The sequence below is a fragment of the Euleptes europaea genome, chromosome 19 (assembly GCF_029931775.1).
Source record: "Euleptes europaea isolate rEulEur1 chromosome 19, rEulEur1.hap1, whole genome shotgun sequence".
NCBI classification, from domain to species: Eukaryota; Metazoa; Chordata; class Lepidosauria; order Squamata; family Sphaerodactylidae; genus Euleptes; species Euleptes europaea.
In genome coordinates this window covers 23,982,885-24,000,775 of record NC_079330.1, presented here as the reverse complement: position 1 = coordinate 24,000,775, position 17,891 = coordinate 23,982,885, and the positions used below count along the sequence as shown (strand labels likewise).

The following is a 17,891-nucleotide window of genomic DNA, read 5'->3' as shown; positions in this document are numbered from 1 at the left end:
AGTTTATTTCTAACGGGGAGTCACATTACAGTTCATCTCTATCTTTTCGGAATTTGAGTTACAGTTAAAGCATAGAAATATCGTTATTTCGCCTTTAAGAACGGGACTGAAATCACGGAGGACTTTTAATTGAGCACGTCTTTCCCAGTGCTTGTTTCCTTCAATGTTCAGGGCATTGTCGTGTGTTATTTTCCTCAATTGAGAGGGTATGTGGTGCGGCTGCACTGTTTACTAAACTGTATTACATGATGTTAATATACTGTATGTGATTGGATATTTTGTGCATAAATACTATAATAAATGTTTAATTGTGGGACCTTATACATCATTAGCACATTAGTGGTCGCGTTACTGTAATATTTCCTTTTTGGGATTAGTTTTACACAACTACCTGGAGGTTGGCAACCTATTTGAAGCCCATCCCATGCCGCTGACTCAGGGCCCTTTCTCCTTGTTTTCCAGATCCTTTCTTTCATCCTGCATACGATCGTCAGAGGTTTCATCCATTCGGCAGTGGGAGGCCTCTACGCAGCTGTGTAAGCCTTCCAGGGGTGCTCTGGGCTGCCCGTCCTGGGCATCGGGGGGGGGGGGGGGGCTCGCTGCCAGCTGCACCCTCGCGCTCCCAATTGCGGATGCAAATGTTCCCCTGATTTCTGGGTCATGTTTTTCTCCTTCCCCCGCCCAGAAGGTTGAGCAGCTGTGGGTCCTGGAGGCTGGCCCACTTTTTCTGGGCGTTGCTGAAGAGGGGGGCGGTTGACGTGACCTGCTGGCTCTTATCTCCTTGGCATCTGCTCCAGCCGCTGCTGCGTTCCATTGCACAGCAAAACAGTTACCTAAGAACGGGCTCTGCCCTTGCTCTGAATGGGTCAGCGAGAGACTGTTCTTTCTCCCTTCCCCCTCCCGGTGTCCTTTTTGGCCAGGAGTGACATTCCCAGGCCAAAATGTCTTTCGATACCCGAGCCTTCCAGTTTGGCTCCCCCACCTTGGAGCTATTGCTACATCTTTTTGACAGTGTGAGTGTGTGAAAGGCCGATCTGTAGTTAAATTGTGGAACTCCCTGCCCCAGGATGTGCTGTGGAACGCAGGCGGGATAATGCTTCTGCAGCCGTCTTTGTTTGGGGGCTACCTACACGCCCAACCTTATGGAAGGGCGTGTTGGACCCTCTATTAGGGTCCAACATGCCCATTATATTAGGTGCTGTAGAACCTGGCAGGATAACGCTGCTGCAGTCATTGTGTTTGTGAGCTTCCTAGAGGCACCTGGTTGGCCACTGTGTGAACAGACTGCTGGAAATGATGGGCCCTGGTCTGATCCAGCAGAGCTTTAAGAGGGGAGTGGACGTGTTCATGCAGGATAGGACTATCTATGGCTACTAGTCAAAATGAATACTAGTTATGATGCGTACCTATTCTCTCCAGGATCAGAGGAGCATGCTTATTCTATTAGGTGCTGTGGAACACAGGCAGGATAATGCTGCTGCAGTCTTGTTTGGGGGCTTTCTAGAGGCACCTGGTTGGCCACTGTGTGAACTGATTGCTCGTCTTGATGGGCTCTGGTCTGATCCAGCAGGGCCTTTCTTATGTTCTTATGTAAGGCTTTAAGAGGGGAGTTAACATGTTCATGCAGGATAGGGCTATCCATGGCTACTAGTAAAAAATGGATACTAGCCATGATGCATACCTATTTTCTCCAATATGAGAGGAGCATGCCCATTATATTAGGCACTGTGGAACACAGGCAGGATAATGCTGCTGCAGTCATTGTGTTCGTAGGTTTCTTAGAGGCATTTGGCTGGCCATGGTGTGAACAGACTGCTGGACTTGATGGGCCTTGGTCTGATCCAGCAGGGCTTTCCTTAGGTGCTTATGTCCACGCACACTTGTGAGCTAGAGGTAGCTTTGGTCTGCTGCAGCATGCTAGGAGGGAGCAGCGCTCCTCCTTGATTTGCAAGAATGTGTACCAATCGAATCAATGAGGGCTTTGATCCCGTTCCAGGGTTTGTTTGTCAGAGGCAAATTAATCATTGCAAATTAATCATTGCACAACTGCCAGGGAACAAACCCACTCTGAGCTGGTTTCCCAGGCGTCTGTTTTTCATTGCCAGTCTCTAGCATTCAGCACTTTGCAATCAGTGACGTGTGCGGGAGAGCATGTTTGTCCTTCGGAAGGGAGCTCTCCCTTGGCTGGGGCCGTCTTAGCTGAGCCAGCTTTGGGAGGAAGCCCAGGCGTTGGAGGATGTCGCCTCTGAAGGCGACCTGACTTGTGCTGAAATCAACATGCATAAAGGGGAAGTGGGCGGGATTGTGCGGTCCCCACCTACACACCACTGCGGGCTCATTCATGAGCACGGAGTTCCATTCCTGTGAATGGGAATTCTGCTTTTCCAAACCTTCCGGATCATGGGGGCAGCACCTCAGGGCGTGCGCTGTTTGTGTGCAAGCCATTGATGGAGGGTAGGTGAGAGATGGGAGGGGCCGTGGCTCAGTGGTAGAGCATCTGCTTGGCATGCAGAAGGTCCCAGGTTCAATCCCCGGCATCTCCAGTTAAAGGGACTGGGCAAATAGGTGATGTGAAAGACCTCTGCGTGAGACCCTGGAGAGCTGCTGCTGGTCTGAGTAGACAGTACTGACTTTGATGGACCAAGGGTCTGATTCAGTAGAAGGCAGCTTCATGTGTTCATGTGTGTTCAATATACATTTGACCTAATACACGGTTTGATGTATACACATCCTTAGAAGCCCGGCATGTAACAGAAGGTGAGACATGGGAGCCACGTTCTAGTATATAAGGAATAAATAACTTTACAGGAATCTTCATTATACTCAAAGGGCTTTTATGTATTTTTCTACTGTGCATTATGACACTATTATATTACTAGATTACAATTCTATGTCTGACCACTGAGGAAGGCCTTCTTTAGGCCGAAATGCGTTTGGTCCGTATTGGGTCCTACTTTGGTCATTGAGAGATTTTACATCAAAAGCGAATGAGATTGCATGTATTTATTGACTGTGAAAGATTGGCCTGTTATAGGCCTTATGTTTTTAACTTGACTGTACACCTTATTAAAATTTATATATTTGTAATTTTAGCATTTTCTAGCTTAACCTCTTCGGTTTGGAAACAGAATATACATGCCTGCTTTCCTCTGTGTTCCTTGATTTCTCTGTGTTTAGAATTTCAGCTTCTCTGATCCTAAGCAAACAGAATCCTTGAGAGTTACTTAAGTGTTCACGGCTGTTTCTACATGAATGGGTTGCTCTGCTTTGGTTTCCATTTAGTGGCAGTGATTTCAGAAGCATTCGCGCAACAGGCGTCCTCAATCTGTGTTTCCCCCCACTTTGCGGCAGTATCTCTCAGACCTGGTTTGGTACGATCTTAAGATCACAGTCTTTGGTTGATTTGTAGGTGGGCAGGTATCATCCATGTCAATGCTATTTTCCTCACGTCATCCCTTGTGGCCACTATTCCCACCCAGACTGGAAGGGCTGTTTTTGAGCGCTAAATTGTTATAGCATTCTACCAATTCCTGTTTTTGATATAGTTTTATAACAGTGTATTGGCTTGATCTGCTAGCTCCCAGGTTTTTTTCCTCCCAACATTAACCGAGCAATCCTGAAGGAGGGGCTGGAGCTTGTGCCGTCCAAAGTGGCATGGACGCTGGCACAAGAGCACTTACACTGGTGTAGGGGTGCGAGACTCTGGCACCTGCATCGCCAGCAGAGTGACTTGCGGCGGATTTCACGGGGCTTGGGGGGAAATCGCTACCCCCCTACGCCACTGCAAGTCACTCAGGCGTCAGCGCGGTGGTGCCATCCCCAGCCGCCTCATAAGCACCCCCCTTCAGGATTGGGCTGCCCGTCTCTGGCCCTTTTTCTTGCAGAGCTAAATGGGGAAATGTGCAGCCTGTACCTTTTCCTTTTAACTGCAACAAAATAGGCTAGGAACTGATTTAAGAAAAGGAAAGCTGGGAACTAGTAGGTCATGGCAATGCATCCTTATAACAATATAGCGGAATTCCTTTTTTTTAAACTGCCCTTTGGGGAAGGGGGAGAAATGGTGGTTGCAGGGGACTGATGCGAGGAAAGTATGGAGAAAACCACTGTGTGGATGCTTCATTGCCACTGTGAATGCATCTGCATTCTCATTAGCAACGAGAATTCCAGAGGACTACTTTGGTGTGAAATCAGCCTGTGATTGGGGTGTAAACAATCCAGCCGCAGGACGTGACTGACGCCTCCACTGTCAATTTCTTTGTATTCCTTTTTACCAGTGTGACGTAGTGGTTAAGAGCGGTGGTTTGGAGCCGTGGACTCTGATCTGGAGAATCGGGTTTGATTCCCCACTCCTCCACTTGAGTGGTGGAGGCTAAACTGATGAACCAAGTTTGTTTCCCCACTCCTACACACCAAGCCAGCTGGGTGACCTTGGGCTAGCCACAGCTTTCTCAGCCCCACCTACCTCACAGGGTGTCTGTTGTGGGGAGGGGAAGGGAAGACGATTGTAAGCCGGTTTGATTCCACCTTAAGTGGTAGAGAAAGTCGGCATATAAAAACCAAGTCTTCTTCTTTTTCTACCTGTAGGGTTACAATGAGAAGGCTTGGAATATTTCATGTAGGATTCCTCCCTCATGTTTTGACAAATCAATCAGTAGTGTCTTGCTGTCCTGGACTGCCGAGTATAGGATATGAAAATCTGTGTAGAAATTGGTTATGTCTATACCACCCTAAGGACTTTGGTTTCTGTTTGTGTGTGTATAAAGTGCTGTCAAGTCGCATCCGACTTAAGGCAACCCCATAGGTTTTTCAAGGCAGGAGACTAACAGAGGTGGTTTGCCATTGCCTTCCTCTGTACAGCGACCCTGGTATTCCTCGGAGGTCTCCCATCCAAGTTCTAACCAGGGCTGACCCTGCTTAGCTTCTGAGATCTGACGAGATCAGGCTAGTCTGGGCCATCCATGTCAGGGTTTCTACACACACTTAAAATTCCTCAGGCTTCTAGTCAGGGCCGGCGTCAGAGTACCATGATGTGGGGCAGCTGCCGGGCTTCCAGCAGAACCCACTTCTAGTGCCCTCAGTGAGAGCCAGCGTGGTATAGTGGTTAAGAGTGGTTTGGAGCGGTGGAGTCTGATCTGGAGAACCGGGTTTAATTAGCCTCTACCGCTCCTGTGGAGGAGTGGGGAATCTGTTGAACTGGATGTGTTTCCCCAACTCCTCCACCCGAAGCCAGCTGGGTGACCTTGAGCAAGTCACAGCTCTGTTAGGGCTCTCTCAGCCCCACCTACCTCATAAGGTGTCTGTTGTGGGGAGGGGGAGGGAAGGTGATTGTAAGCCGGTATGAGTCTCCCTGAAGTGGTAGAGAAAGTCGGCATATAAAAACCAACTCTTCTTCTTCTTCTCACCCGAGCTCCCTTGCCGCCCACCCAAATGACCTCCTGCCACCCAGCACCATCAGGAAAAGTGCTTGCAGGTGCCTGCAGCTGGAAGAGTGGGCCATTTGGGGACTTGCAAGTGAGTGAGCTGGCAGCAAAGGGCCTATGGACTGGTAGTTGGGAAAAGGGCACAGGGGCAAGTGGGTGAGACATGGGCGTAAGCACAGGGCATGGCAGCGGACAGGGGCCTGGGGCCCAAGCACTCTCTCTGCTTCTGGTCCTATTGTTGAAATGATTTTGGATAGATCTGGGATTAATTTCTGTTTAAGCCTTAAACCAAGGATCCTCAAGCTTTTTGAGCCTGCAGGCACATTTGGAATTCTGGACCAGCATGGCGGGCGCAGTAACAAAACGGCTGCCGCAGAAGGCGGAGCTGGCCACAAAATGATAGCCACAGCTTAACTTCAGTAACACAGTGTAGATCCCTGTGCTGTGGTAGCAGCTGCTGGCAAAGCAACATCTAAAGACATCTGCACAGCCAATCAAGCCATGCTGGGCAAAAGCCCTACCAGTAGGGTTGCCAGCTCCGGGCTGGGAAATACCTGGAGATTTTTGGGGCGGAACCTGAGTAAGGCAGGGTTTGGGGATGGACTTCAATGCCATAGAGTCCAATTGCCAAAGCAGCCATTTTCTCCAGGTGCACTGATCTCTATCGGCTGGAGATCAGTTGTAATAGCGCAGGGGTGGAGAACGTCAGGCCCGGGGGCCGTATAAGGCCCGCGGAATCATTTGGTCTGGCACTTCATGGGTCCTGGCAGATCTCTAGCTCAGAAGGATGTTGCCCTGCCTGAATCCCTTGGGCCCAGCTGGGGACAGGAGAGCTCAAAAGCGAGTCGCTCTATGTGGCAGACGCTCGGAGCTGTCTCCGGTCCTGCCTCTTGGCTAAATGTTCGACCAAATATAGCAGGCTAATTTTTAAGTTGATAATTTTGTATGGACCGCGAATGATGTTATAAATATCCAAATGGCCCTTGGCAGAAAAAAGGTTCCCCACCCCTGTAATAGCGGGAGATCTCCAGCTAATACCTGGAGGTTGACAACCCTACCTACCTCACCCACTTCTTAAAAACCCTTGGCGGGCACCAGAAAAGGTGTTGGCAGGTGCCATGACTCCCATGGGCACCATGTTGTGGATCGCTGGCTTAAATTAAAGGAGGATGAGTGAAGTTCAGACTCTGGGGTATTTGTTTATGTTGATTTAGAAGACTTTTTTTTTAAGTAGTCACTTGGCCTGCTTTTTTCGTGGAAGAAAGCCCCTTTCCTAGGGGGTTTAAGCAGGTGGGGTCATGGGGGATGGTTCTTTTCAGTGAGACAGTGTCAGGAAGGACAGGGTTAAGGAGCACCCTTCACTTTACTTCCTGGAAAAAAAAGCCGTAGCTGCGTTTCACAAAACCATTCATTCTAAAACATGTATGTCTTGTTTTTTGCTGGGAAACTGTATGTAAATTGAGTGTAAAAAAAGCAACAACCTGTCGTTTGACCCTGACCGAGGTAGGGTATAGTCCGTCTTCCTTCCTTCCTGATCTCTCTACCCCTGAGGGACTCCAGCAGTTATCTGTACAGGGGAGAAATGATTAACTAGTTGTGGCTGTTTGGGACAAAGAAGTTAACCCCTGTGAATTTGACTTCAACACATAGGCAGCTTGGAGAAATCTGCCCCTCAGTGGCTTTGGATGGCTTTCGGAAGGGATTGGCTGAACAAGTGGACAGTTGCGCTATCAGCAGCCAATTTAGCTAGCCCAGCTAGTGAAACCTCCAGGTCCAGAGGCAGCATACCTCTGAACACCAGTTGCTGCCCTGCTTGTGGGTTTTGTTGGAGGCATCTAGCAGTCAGTGTCGGGAGCAGAAGGTTGGACCGAAGAGCTTCCCTGAAAGAAAGGGGAGGGTCCCCGTCCAGGAGAGAATCTGCTTGGCATGCAGAAGGTCCCAGGTTCCATCCCCGGCATCTCCAGTTAAAGGGACTGGGCAAATAGGTGATGTGAAAGACCTCCGCGTGATACCTTGGAGAGCCACTGCCGGTCTGAGTTGACAATACTGACTTCGATGGACCAAGGATCTCAGTATAAGGCAGCTTCAGGTGTTCATGTGAGGTTGAGGGGGAACATGATTGCTCTTTTTAAGTATTTGAAGGGGTGTCACTTAGAGGAGGGCAGGGAGCTGTTCCTTGGGGTTACCACATTATGTATTCCCAGCGATGTATTAAGATATTGTCGAAGGCTTTCACGGTCAGAGTTCATTGGTTCTTGTAGGTTATCCGGGCTGTGTAACCGTGGTCTTGGAATTTTCTTTCCTGACGTTTCGCCAGCAACTGTGGCAGGCATCTTCAGAGTAGTAACACTGAAGGACAGTGTCTCTCAGTGTCAAGGGTGTAGGAAGAGTAATATATAGTCAGAAAGGGGTTGGGTTTGAGCTGAGTATTGTCCTACTCAGCTCAAACCCAACCCCTTTCAGACTATATATTACTCTTCCTACACCCTTGACACTGAGAGACACTGTCCTTCAGTGTTACTACTCTGAAGATGCCTGCCACAGTTGCTGGCGAAACGTCAGGAAAGAAAATTCCAAGACCACGGTTACACAGCCCGGATAACCTACAAGAACCGATGTATTAAGAGTTTGAAAATGTTATAAAAAACATCGCTTTAAAAGGGTTTTTGGATGCCACGGCTAAAAAAAGGTTGGAAGACGTCTTCACAGCTAAAGGGGCCAAACAAAGTGCGAACAGTATTTTTTATAACGTTTTCAAACTCTTAATACATCACTGGGAATACATAATGCGGTAACCCCCCCTGTTGGCAGCAGAGGATAAGACTCGGAGTAATGGGTTTAAATTATGAACGTAAAGGTACCGGTTGGATATTAGGGAACATTTTTTTACCGTAAAGAGTTGTTCGACAGTGGAATCAGCTACCTAGGGAGGTGGTGTGCTCTCCCTCACTTTAAGCAGTCTTTAAGCAGAGGCTGGACAAACACTTGTCAGGGATGCTCGAGGCTGATCCTGCATTGAGCAGGGGGTTGGACTAGGTGGCCTATGTGGCCCCTTCCAACTCTATGATTCTATGACAGGGGCCCAAGGGAGCAGGCCAGCAAACAGCTGCAGAGAGCGTTGCCTGAGTGTGTAGCTTGGCTAACATGTCTCCACCTTGCTTTGAACAGGTATCCCTCTACGCAGTTTGGCAGCTTAACGGGGCTACAGTCTTTGGTCAGCGCCCTCTTTGCTCTGCTGCAGCAGCCCCTGTTCCTGATGATGATGGGACCCCTAGAAGGAGACCCACACTGGGTAAGTGGCCTGTTGATGATAAAGAAGAAGACGAAGAAGAGTTGGTTATTTTTATGCCAACTTTCTCTGCCACTTAAGGGAGAATCAAACTGGCTTACAATCACCTTCCCTTCCCCACAACAGACAACCTGTGAGGTCAGGTGAGGCTGAGAGAGTTCTGAGAGAACTGTGACTAGCCCAAGGTCACCCAGCTAGCTTCATGTGGAGGAGTGGGGAAACAAATCCAGTTCACCGGATTAGTCTCCGCTGCTCATGTGGAGGAGTGGGGAATCAAACCCGGTTCTCCAGATCAGAGTCTACCGCTCCAAACGTCCGCTCTTAACCACTACACCACGTTGCTTCCAGCTCAGGGAGGAGAAGATCTCCAGTAGAGGTTAGGGACGGGAATAGCCTGGGGAACTCATTGGCACAGGATGTTACTCTAGGGTTGCCAACCTCCAGGTGGTGGCTGGAGATTTCCTGCTATTACAACTGATCTCCAGCCAACAGAGATCAGTTCACCTGGAGAAAATGGCCACTTTGGCAATTGGACTCTATGGCATCGAGGTCCTTCCCCTCCTCAGGCTCCGCCCCAAAAATCTCCAGATATTTCCCAATCCTATGCTGCTCTGAACAAGGTTTGTGGTTAGAGTTGCCAGATCCCCCCCTATAGTCTGGTGGGAGGTTTTTGAGGCGGGGCAGGGTCAATGACCCTGCGCGCGATGCGATTATGTCACTCCCAAAAGCACTGCATTGCAACAGGACACTTTAGCACTCAAACCCCCAAAATGCTAGCGATTGCCCACCAATTTAAGCTACCTGGCAACCCTATCTGTGGTATACTCTGAGGTTCAAAACGTAGGTCACATGGAGAGCTGGATGCTTTGTAGATGCAGCAGAGGTAGGGTTGCTAGCTCTGAGTTGGGAAATACCTGGAGATTTTGGGGGTGGAGCCTAAGCAGGGTTGGGTTTGGGGAGGGACTTTGATGGGGTATAATGCCATAGAGTCCAATTGCCAAAGCAGCCATATTCTCAAGGGGAACTGATCTCTGTCGCCTGAAGATCAGTTGTAATAGTGGGAGATCTCCAGCTACCACCTGTGCTTTCTCCAAAAGCATCTTTGGAAGGTAGTATGTTTAAGAGGAAGAATGGGGATTAACCCTTTCCCAGCCAGTCATTTTTATCCTAAAACCCCCTGATACCGGGTTTCCTTCTCCTCCACGGGGGTGCGGGGAGGTTGATACCCTTAGGCTGAAAAGCTGGTGAAAACCAGAAGGAGGGAGTGTTAAGAAAACAAGAGGGGAAAAGGTCAAACAGTTCTCTCCCACCACCACCCAGCTTACACTCAAGTCATTCTGGGTTACTGGGGGTCGAAAGATACCAGACCGAGAATGCAGCACATGAATGCATTTCACTACGTTTTCTAAAGAAATACCCCACCTCTCCAGATACCTACTCAAGGTCCTTCACAAGGTTCATATAAATTACCTACATAGATGCTGTCAAGTCGCAGCTGACTTCTGGTGACCCCAGCAAGGAGCTTTCAAGGCAAGTGAGAAGCAGAGGTGGTTTGCTGTGGCTTTCCTTTGCAGAGCCTTCCTTGGCAGTCTCCCTTCCAAGTCCTGACCCAAGATCTGAATATATATTAAACAGGCACAAAACACATAGTTAAATTGTGGAACTCCCTGCCCCAGGATGTGGTGACGGCTGCCAACATGGAAGGCTTTAAGAGGGGAGTGGACATGTTCATGGAGGAGAGGGCGATTCATGGCTACTAGTCATGATGTATACCTATTCTCTCCAAGATCAGAGAAGCATACCTATTATATTAGGTGCTGTGAAACACAGGCAGGATGGTGCTGCTGCAGTCGTCTTGTTTGTGGCTTCCTAGAGGCACCTGGTTGGCCGCTGTGTGAACAGACTGCTGGACTTGATGGGCCTTGGTCTGGTCCAGCAGGGCTTTTCTTATATTCTTATGGACCAAGGGTCTGATTCAGTAGAAGGCAGCTTCATGTGTTCATGTGTGTTTCCCCCTCCCCACGCTAATCCTGCTCCTTCCTGTCTTGCAGGTCAACGTGGGCCTGCTGGGGCTGAGCATGCTCGGCTTCTGCCTGCCGATCTACTTGATCTGCTACCGGCGGAGGCTGGAACGGGAGCAGCAGCAGCAGATGGACGATGCCAAACTCTTCCTGAAAGGCAACTCGGAGGCCTTTGTGTAGGGGGGCTGCTTTGCCAGCGGCTGGGACCGTTCTGCAGGGGGCCGCCTTTTCTCCCCCGGCCCTCTCTGCCCGTCTCGTCTTCGACACTCCACCGCCTCCACGGAGGGCCGAGGCTGCCCACCTCTCCTCCGAACCGCATGGCTCGTGCTGTCTTCTGTCAAAGCCACCGAGGGGGGGGGGGCAGATGCCTCCAGCTTTCTTTTCCTGGCATCTGGTGGAAGCCCTGGGGCAGGAGCGGCAGCAGGAGCTAGGGGTGCTGCCTGCCCTTTTTGCCGTTTACCCCTCACCCAAATGCTCCCCTCTCTTCTTACCAGGTTACTTGACTACAGGAGGGCGTTGGGCTACCTTCGCTCTCTTCCCCTGCCACCCCCCATACCCCGGTGTTTGGCTTCTAGCGAGGTGGGAGGGAGATTCTGTCCCTGCTCCCCCACCCACAAGCTGGGCCCTGCCGGAGGCCTGGGAAGGCTGTTCCTCCTGGGGTCTGCGTGACCCCTCTCTTTCAGCTCAGCGTTAAAGCCAATCCAAGATGGAGGGCAAGGGACCTCTGCTGTCCCGAGGCAGGGAAGAGGATGGCTGAACTTCCCCCCTGTGCCAAAAGCAGAGCCCCACCCTTGCCCACAGCCTCCCCACCCCCGTCTGCTGCCTGAAGGAAACCCAGCAGCACACTTCTGCCTGGCGTACCCTTCCTTTCCTTGCCCGGGCTCAGAGAGAGCAACTGTTTGGAGATTGCCAGGGAGGGAAGTAGCATATCCCGCCCCCGCCCCATTTTCCTGGTGCTGATTTCCATAGCGTTGAGAAAACATATCCGCTGTGCATGTTCTACCAGATGGATTGGAAACTAGGAAAAGGGGACACAGAGAGCAAGAGACCCACGTTGGAAACCCTGGATGGACTCATTCGTGTTGAACCGGCAGCGGCTGGGGCGCGAGGTCACCCTGCTGGGCTGGGCTCCTGCTGGGTGTAGAACTGGTCCCCACTGGAGGCTCGCCAGGGTATGGTGCTGCCGCTGCATCCTGGGCACATGGACCCATTTCTCAGCGTGGAGCGGCTGGTGACCACCTTTGGAAAAGCAATAAATGGCCTGCTGAGGGGGGCTGTCGCCGTCCTGCAGCGGGAGCACAGAAAGGCTGTCTGGCTGCATTCCTTCTCTCATGGGGACCTTTCTGTCTGGTGTAGGGCTTCCTTTCCTGCCACTGCCGAACTCTCCAACAGGTCGTTGCTGCCCCCCAGACCACTAGGGTTGCCAGGTCCCTCTTCACCCCTTGTGGGAGGTTTTTTAAGGTTGCCAGGGTCCCTCTTTGTCACCAGCGGGAGGTTTTTGGGGCAGAGCCTGAAGAGGGCGGGGTTTGGGGAGGGACTTCAATGCCATAGAGTCCAATTGTCAAAGCAGCCATTTTCTCCAGGGGAACTGATCTATCGGCTGGAGATCAGTTGTGATAGCAGAAGATAAGTTCGTACCTGGAGGTTGGCAACCCTAAAGTTTTTGGGGCGGCGCCTGAGGAGGGCGGGGTTTGGGGAGGGGAGGGACTTCAATGCCATAGAGTCCAATTGTCAAAGCGGCCATTTTCTCCAGGGGAACCGATCTCTATCGGCTGGAGATCAGTTGTAATAGCAGGAGATCTCCAGCTAGTACCTGGAGGTTGGCAACCCTACAGGCCAACAGGCTTGTGTGTCCTCCTCCTGCCAAGGAGAGCCGCCTGTGCCACTGGCCAATAGGGCAGGTGTGGGTGGCAGGTGCTCACAGCCCCTCCTTGGTGCGGTGTGGATTTCCCCACCCCGAGCCCAGGACAGCTGTGGGGAAAAGCTCAAAGGCTAACGGAGGGCAGATGGAGTTCCCTGATTTCTCTGCCCTGGAAGGAGGTGACTCAGCAGCCAGCTGGAGCAGCTCTGCCCTCTCGTGTTTCAGAATGGGAGCACAGGTGGGGAGGGCAGCCTCCGGCGCTCCCAAAACTATTCCAGTGTCTTGTCTTTCAAGACAAACCGCTGTCCAACGGCCACATGTTGCCCTTCTGTTCTCCAGTTTGTTCTCTGCAGAGCATCTACTTGGCACGCAGAAGGTCCCAGGTTCAATCCCCGGCATCTCCAGTTAAAGGTACTAGGCAAGTGGGTGATGTGAAAGACCTCAGCCTGAGACCCTGGAGAGCCGCTGCCGGTCTGAGTAGACAATACTGACTTTGATGGACCGAGGGTCTGGGACAGTAGAAGGCAGCTTCATGTGTTCCCGTCATCTCTGATGGAGCTCCTGCCCACATTGGGGTTTCTTCAAAAGGCATTGTGTTCGCAGTGCGTGCCTTGCTGCCTTGTAGGAAACTCAAAAGGGGATTGCTTTTTCCAGTGTGGTGTAGTGGTGAAGGTGTCAGATGAGGATGTGGGAAACCCAGGTTCGAATCCCCACTCTGCCATGGAAACTTGCTGGGTGACCTTGGGCCAGTCACACACTCTCAGCCTCAACCCTGGCAAGTATTTGGATGGGAGACCTCCAAGGAATACCAGGGGCTGACACGGAGGCAGGCTATGGCAAAACACCTCTGAACGTCTCTTGCCTTGAAAACCCCACCAGGGATTGCCATAAGTCAGATATGACTTGATGGGGGGGGGGGGGGAACCCACCACACGTCTGTTACCTAAGGTGGGATGCATTCCAGAGGCAAAGAAGGAGAGTTGGTTTTTATATGCCAACTTTCTCTACCACTTAAGGAAGAATCAAACCAGCTTACAATCACCTTCCCCTCCCACAACAGACACCCTGTGAGGTGGGTGGGGCTGAGAGTGACTAGCCCAAGGTCACCCAGCTGGCTCCGTGTGTAGGAGGGGGAAACAAATCCAGTTCACCTTCGCCGCTCACGTGGAGGAGTGGGAAATCAAACCCGGTTCTCCAGATCAGAGTCCACCGCTTCAAACCACCGCTCTTAACCACTACACCACGCTGGCTCTCGGGCTGGTTCCCTTGGGCTGCTGGAGTCTCTGCAATATCTGCCTTATTCACAAGTGTACAAGCAGGGGCTGAGGGATAGCAAGACAGCCCTCATGCCTGCCTCCCCCTGCCTATATTTTACTTGCAGCTCCCTTAGAGCTACTTCCACCATGCAGTTTCTTTATCTGTATTTAGCTACCTGGGGCGCAGCGTGTATATCGTGCCATCAAGTTGCTTCTGACTTACAGCAACCCTCTGAATTAATGGCCTCCAAAACGTCCTATGAAAGGAGGGTCGAAGCCTGGAGCAGTTGCTGCTCATAAATCTCTTGCTAGTACGGCCCACTTCTACTTGGCTTCTTCGGGAACAGGTGCTTGCTGTCTTCGCTGGTTCTCAACAGATTATAGCTGTTCCCACATAGGTGGTCCTTGGAAGCCAGAGTAGCAAAGAGGCATTTCTGGTGCCCGTTGCAGGGTCTATTATCCCATTGTCCTCGTTGGGGACCCATGGTATATAACAAAAATTGGCCAGACAAAGTGTTGGCTGGAAACCTCTCAGTAGGGTTGCCAACCTCCAGGTACTAGCTGGCGATCTCCTGCTATTACAACCGATCTCCAGCCGATAGAGCTCAGTTCACCTGGAGGAAATGGCTGCTTTGGTCATTGGACTCTAGGGCATTGAAGTCCCTCCCCTCCCCAAACCCCGCCCTCCTCAGGCTCCACCCCAAAAACCTGCCACCGGTGGTGAAGAGGGACCTGGCAACCCTGCCTCTCAGTACTAGCCCTGCTCCCCCCACCCCCAAGAAGCTTTTCAGTGTTTTTGACCTTCATTCTGATAAATGGTCTAAATGCTGATGGGGCATTAACAGAAGGAAAAAAAGATGTCTGGATAGAAGCAGGGTTGGGCGTGGGTGGGAGAGGGAATAAGCTTTTAAGTCAGTGTCTGCCTTCTGAAGGTAGGGGAAATGTCGAGTTCAAACTGCAGAGAAACTGCAACACATCCCCTCGATTTCAATGGGCTCTGGCCACAGCCTGGAATATTTCAAGCATTCTGAATGTGGGAGATGGAAGCGCCTTGGTTTAAATGCCTCTGCAGCTGCAAACTCATTGTGCGGTTTCAGTTTCTTTTGGCAGCCCCACAACTACATTGTGAGGATAATCTTTAGGGTTGCCAGGTCCCTCTTCGGTATCGGGAAGTTTTGGGGGCAGATTCTGAGGAGGGCGGCTTTTAGAGAGGGGAGAGACTTCAATGCCATAGAGTCCAATTGCCAAAGCAGCCATTTTCTCCAGGAGAACTGATCTCTTATTGGCTGGATATCAGTTGTAATAGCAGGAGATCTCCAGCTAGTACCTGGAGGTTGGCAACCCTAATAATCTTGCCACCCAGCCACCCAATGGTGCAAGGATGCTGATATCTACATGTGTGTGTGTGTGTGTGTGTGTGTGTAGATACACGGCCTTTAGTTTGCAAGACCTGAGCAAGGCTGTTAATGATAGGACATTTTGGAGGTCATTAATTCATAGGGGCCCTGACCTGGATATCCCAGGCTAGCCTGATCTCGCCAGATCTCAGAAGCTAAGCAGGGTTGGCCCTGGCAATTATTTGGATGGGCAGCCTCCAAGGAATACCAGGATTGTGATGCAGAGGCAGGCAATGGCAAACCCCCTCTGAACATATCTTGCCTTGAAAATCCCTCTCCATGCTTCTAGGCCCCATTCAGTTGGGGAAGGGATGTACCTAGGGTTGCCAGGTCCCTCTTTGCAACCGGTGGGAGATTTTGGGGGCAGAGCCTGAGGAGGGCGGGGTTTGGGGAGGGACTTCAATGCCATAGCGTCCAATTGCCAAAGTGGCCATTTTCTCCAGGTAGGGTTGTCAACCTCCAGGTACTTGCTGGAGATCTCCTGCTATTATAGCTGATCTCCAACCGATAGAGATCAGTTCACCTGGAAAAAATGGCAACTTTTGCCTTTGGACTCTATGGCATTGAAGTCCCTCCCCTCTACAAAACCCACCCTCCTCAGGCTCTGCTCCCAAAATCTCTAGGTATTTCCCAACTCAGAGCTGGCAACCCTAGCTGAAATAGCAGGAGATCTCCAGCTAGTACCTGGAGGTTAAGTAAGAAGGCAGCACGTGGCTCAATATTCAATTCAAAACAAAACCAAGGGTTAATTTATTCAAATAAAATCATCATTTTGAATGATTTTATTTGAATAAATTAACCCTTGGTTTTGTTTGAATTGAATATTGAGCCACGTGCTGCCTTCTTACTTAGCATTCACTATTTTCAGCATAGGTTCTTTCACATCCTAGTACCTGGAGGTTGGCAACCCTAGTTCCAACCCCTGTTGCTCTGGGAACAGGAGGCCGGGCTCAGCACCCCTCTGATGGGGCACACAAGCCCCGACAAGATGCTCTTCGGCCTTTTCAGCCACTGCCTCCTCTCAGCTCGGAGCTGGCAACCCTAGTCCAGCCTCGCTGGGTTGACTGCAAGCCAGAGTGATGCTGAGCAAGCTGGCGCGATGAGCTGTGGAGTGGAGCTAAACAGTGGTATGGTTCTAACACCAGCAGCAAAGACTTATCACCACTGCTGCAGAGCAAGCACCCAGGGTGAGGCAAAGATGTTAAGACTCAGGGATGTACAGCTGTACCAGGCAAAGGTCGATTTGTAATCACGATGCACGTGCAAGTCAGGCGTGGGCAGTTAGAAAGGTGGTGGGGAAGCTGTGCCAAAACTGTATGCAAGCATCTTCACCTCAACAGGAAAACACACACACACCCCAGTGAAATGTGGCAGCTTTGTTCAATAGCAGGCTTACTCCCAAATACAAAGATCTTGCACAGATGTGGTAGTGGCCCTTGGTGGGTGCCTGAGGATCAAGGCCGTGCCATCCATGGCCAGGAGGAATGTTAACATACCACAAAGTGTGACGTGGGAATAAGTGGATTAGCAGTCGTCCGGGACACACCACCAGACCTCCTTGGCTTTATAGGAAACAGTGCTGTTTAATTTACAGTGGACAGATACAAAAAGACAAACCGTCACGTACACTTCTCTCCACCAAACTTCCCAACACAGTTATAATCATACAGACTTATATACATTCCAGCATCAGAAACCAATTAGGCCACCTGTAGACCTGGCCACAGTATTGCATCAGCTTTACTACCTTAATCTGGTTTGCTGCAGTTCACTCTGGGACCTCAGGGCACTTGCAGCCTCTTGCATCAACTAGATGTCCCAGATCTGCCAGCTACCTGTCAGCTGTCTCTGTCAAATCTATTATGGCCAACTTGTAACTCTGACAAAGTGTTCTGAGATAATCTGGCGCTGTGGTAGGGTTGCCAGGTCCCTCTTTGCAACCAGTGGGAGTTTTTTTGGGTGGAGCCTGAGGAGGGGAGGGGAAGGACTTCAATGCCATAGAGTCCAATTGCCAAAGTGGCCATTTTCTCCAGGTGAACTGATCTCTAACAGTTGGAGATCAGTTGTCATCATCATTCATTTATTGCGGTCAATAGACCAGTTCAGCACAGACTTTAAAACTCTACAACATTCAGTTTTCCCCCACGTAAAATGTACAAATTCAGTATTTAAAATTCACACACTGCATAACAAACAGATATTAGTTCTAAAAAGGACTGACTAGTGAAATCATAAATCCCTGTCCTGCTCTGGGGGAGATCAGTTGTAATAGCAGGAGATCTCCAGCTAGTTGGCAACTCTACACTGTGATATTTTTAAGACCAGGACCAGTAATGTTTTTAAGACCCAGATGTGTATGTACACACACAGACACACACCCATGGATAGGGTTGCCAGCTCTGGGTTGGGAAATACCTGGAGATTTTGAGGGTGGAGCCTGTGGAGGGCAGGGTTTGGAGAGGGAAGGGATTTCCAAAGCGGCCAAAGCGGCCATTTTCTCCAGGTGACCTGATTTCTTATCGACCAGTTGTAATAGCAGGAGATCGCCAGCTACCACCTGGAGGTTGGCAACCCTACCCATGGAACTCACTAGGTGAACTTGGGCCTGTCACATTCTTTCAGCCTAGGGTTGCTAGGTCCCTCTTCA

At 50.5% G+C, this 17,891-nt stretch overlaps 1 protein-coding gene across 1 annotated transcript in view; it reads left to right on the top strand.

The window, feature by feature from the left end:
- SLC43A2 (solute carrier family 43 member 2) overlaps positions 1 to 10,945 on the top strand; it is a 46,882-nt gene extending 35,937 nt beyond the window's left edge. Inside the window, exons 11-13 of the mRNA XM_056865050.1 lie at positions 463 to 536; positions 8,589 to 8,712; positions 10,761 to 10,945. Coding sequence (XP_056721028.1) covers positions 463 to 536; positions 8,589 to 8,712; positions 10,761 to 10,910 — 348 coding nt within the window. The 3' untranslated portion in view covers positions 10,911 to 10,945. The remainder of the gene's footprint in view (positions 1 to 462; positions 537 to 8,588; positions 8,713 to 10,760) is intronic.
- Positions 10,946 to 17,891: the final 6,946 nt, after the last annotated feature.